The 1,914-nt window shown below is 55.4% G+C and overlaps 1 protein-coding gene across 2 annotated transcripts in view; it reads left to right on the forward strand.

Annotated features, from left to right (window-relative positions):
* The first annotated feature begins 325 nt into the window (after positions 1–325).
* The window catches only part of WDR73 (WD repeat domain 73), a 3,860-nt gene continuing 2,271 nt past the window's right edge, over positions 326–1,914 (forward strand). For both annotated transcript variants that reach the window (XM_010726933.3, XM_010726934.3), the window contains exons 1-2: positions 326–1,294; positions 1,606–1,770. In XM_010726933.3, the coding sequence (XP_010725235.1) occupies positions 1,276–1,294; positions 1,606–1,770 (184 nt within the window). In that variant the 5' untranslated portion in view covers positions 326–1,275. The remainder of the gene's footprint in view (positions 1,295–1,605; positions 1,771–1,914) is intronic.

Consider the following 1,914-nt stretch of genomic DNA (forward strand, 5'->3'; position numbering starts at 1 on the left):
GAGTGAACTGGGTCTGTTTAGCCTTGAGAAAAGACGACTGAGAGGGGACCTGATCCAGGTTTATAAATATCTGAGGTGTGGTGGCCATAGCGGTGAGGCCAGTCTCTTTTCAGTGGTACGTGGAGACAGGACGAGGGGAAACGGACATCAGCTGCAGCACAGGAAGTTTCGCACCAATGTGCACAAGAACTTCTTCACGGTGAGGTGACGGAGCACTGGAACAGGCTGCCCAGGGAGGTTGTGGAGTCTCCTTCTCTGGAGATATTCAAGTCTCGCCTGGACGCCTACCTGTGCGACCTGGTGTAGGGAACCTGCTTTGGCAGGGGGGTTGGTCTCGATGATCTCTAGAGGTCCCTTCCAACCCCTACAATTCTGTGATTCTGTGTGGGAGAGGAGCAGGGGTAGCAGCGGGATGTGTGGACGGGATTCTGCAGGGTCCATCAGCTCAGGTGCTTCACCTGAAGCCGTGGCCGCGAAGCCCCTGAAGCCATGCCCGGCTCCTCCTCCACCCGAAGGGCACCAAATCTGTTTGTCGCATCTTGAGGAGGAGCGACAGCCTTTCCATCCTCCGTCTCCACGTGGTGCGGAGCCCACCTGCATCTCCCCCACCGCGGGGGGTTGAGGCTCGTGAAGCTGCAGGCTCTGTAGGAACAGCCTCTCCACCTCTTGCTCATCTTCACAAAAGCCACACAGCCTCCTTCCTCCTCGCCCCAGCGGCGTTACTCAACGCCACCTCCACAGCTCCTGCAGAAGAGATGCCCCACGTTGCCTCACCAAAAAACCCTTCTCGCCTCCGTTTCTGATGGCTGTCCTCTTTTCCATCCTTTCCTTCTGCGTTTGGAGCTTTGTGGAGCTGCCCAGACCAGGATTTACGTGGCTGCTGCCTCTGCTCCCCGCAGGTTCAGGAGGTTCTCTCTGCTGATGGTTGCAGGCAGAGCAAACACGCTTCCTTCTGGCTGATTCAGCTCTCGCCTCCTCCACGAGCCCTCTCGGGGGCTCTTTGCACCATTCCTAGTCTAGCACTTTTAGAAAATGTGCTAATTAAATGCCTGGGCTGTGTGGATTGCTTCCCTCATGGCTGCGTACCTCCCTCACCCTCTGGAGGAGCTCCTGGAAGGGAGTGGGGAAGCACAGCCGTGCTCCTCCCGCCCTGCGTGCCTCAGCTCAGGGGTTGATGCTTCTCCCTGCTCCTGTTGAGCTCTATGGGGTTCTGTTTGTTTCCTCAGCTTGCTGGTGACGAGCGGCCCGCCCGACAGCTCCCTCCAGGTTTGGCAGATGTCAGCAGAGGATTCCGGTAAGGGAAGGTGGTTTGCCCACCAACAGGCACTCGTGATTGCTCTTTTGAGAAGGAATTGTTCCCAATATCTGCCCTGATCCTGCAGCTTTCCATGGGGTTTGCTTGATTCCTAAAGGTTTGCTGTCAGTCTTTGCTGGATGCCTTGGGAAGAGTGGTTTTGTGCTGGAGACAAAGCTGTAATTGGATTTCCTATTTAGTTCAGTGGGTTGCTTTTGGCTTTGCACAGCATCTTTGCCAAACGACGTAATCTTGTGGATTACTCTCCACCCGACACATTTCACAGCTGCTTCTCTCTCTCTTCCCAACAGATGTTATTAAATCTGTAAGTGCCATCTCGACAGAAAATAGCACTGGGGAGAGCTGGGCAAAAATTGCAACCATTTCAGCGAGAGCCCCGTGGGTCCTCCATGGCTCAAGGCTCAGCAGCACCCAGATCACAGAGGTGGAGTCACAGAAGAAGGTGTACACAGCAGGTATTCACAGCACTTCTTAGGGCTGGGAGCTTTGGGGGCTGCGTGAGGGAGAGCACACGAGTGGCACACGTTCATTGTGCTGCCCTCGATGGTCGGAGAATCACAGAATGGCCTGGGTTGCAAAGGAGCACAGTGCTCACCCAG

Source organism: Meleagris gallopavo, unplaced genomic scaffold, assembly GCF_000146605.3.
Source record: "Meleagris gallopavo isolate NT-WF06-2002-E0010 breed Aviagen turkey brand Nicholas breeding stock unplaced genomic scaffold, Turkey_5.1 ChrUn_random_7180001862769, whole genome shotgun sequence".
Classification (NCBI taxonomy): domain Eukaryota; kingdom Metazoa; phylum Chordata; class Aves; order Galliformes; family Phasianidae; genus Meleagris; species Meleagris gallopavo.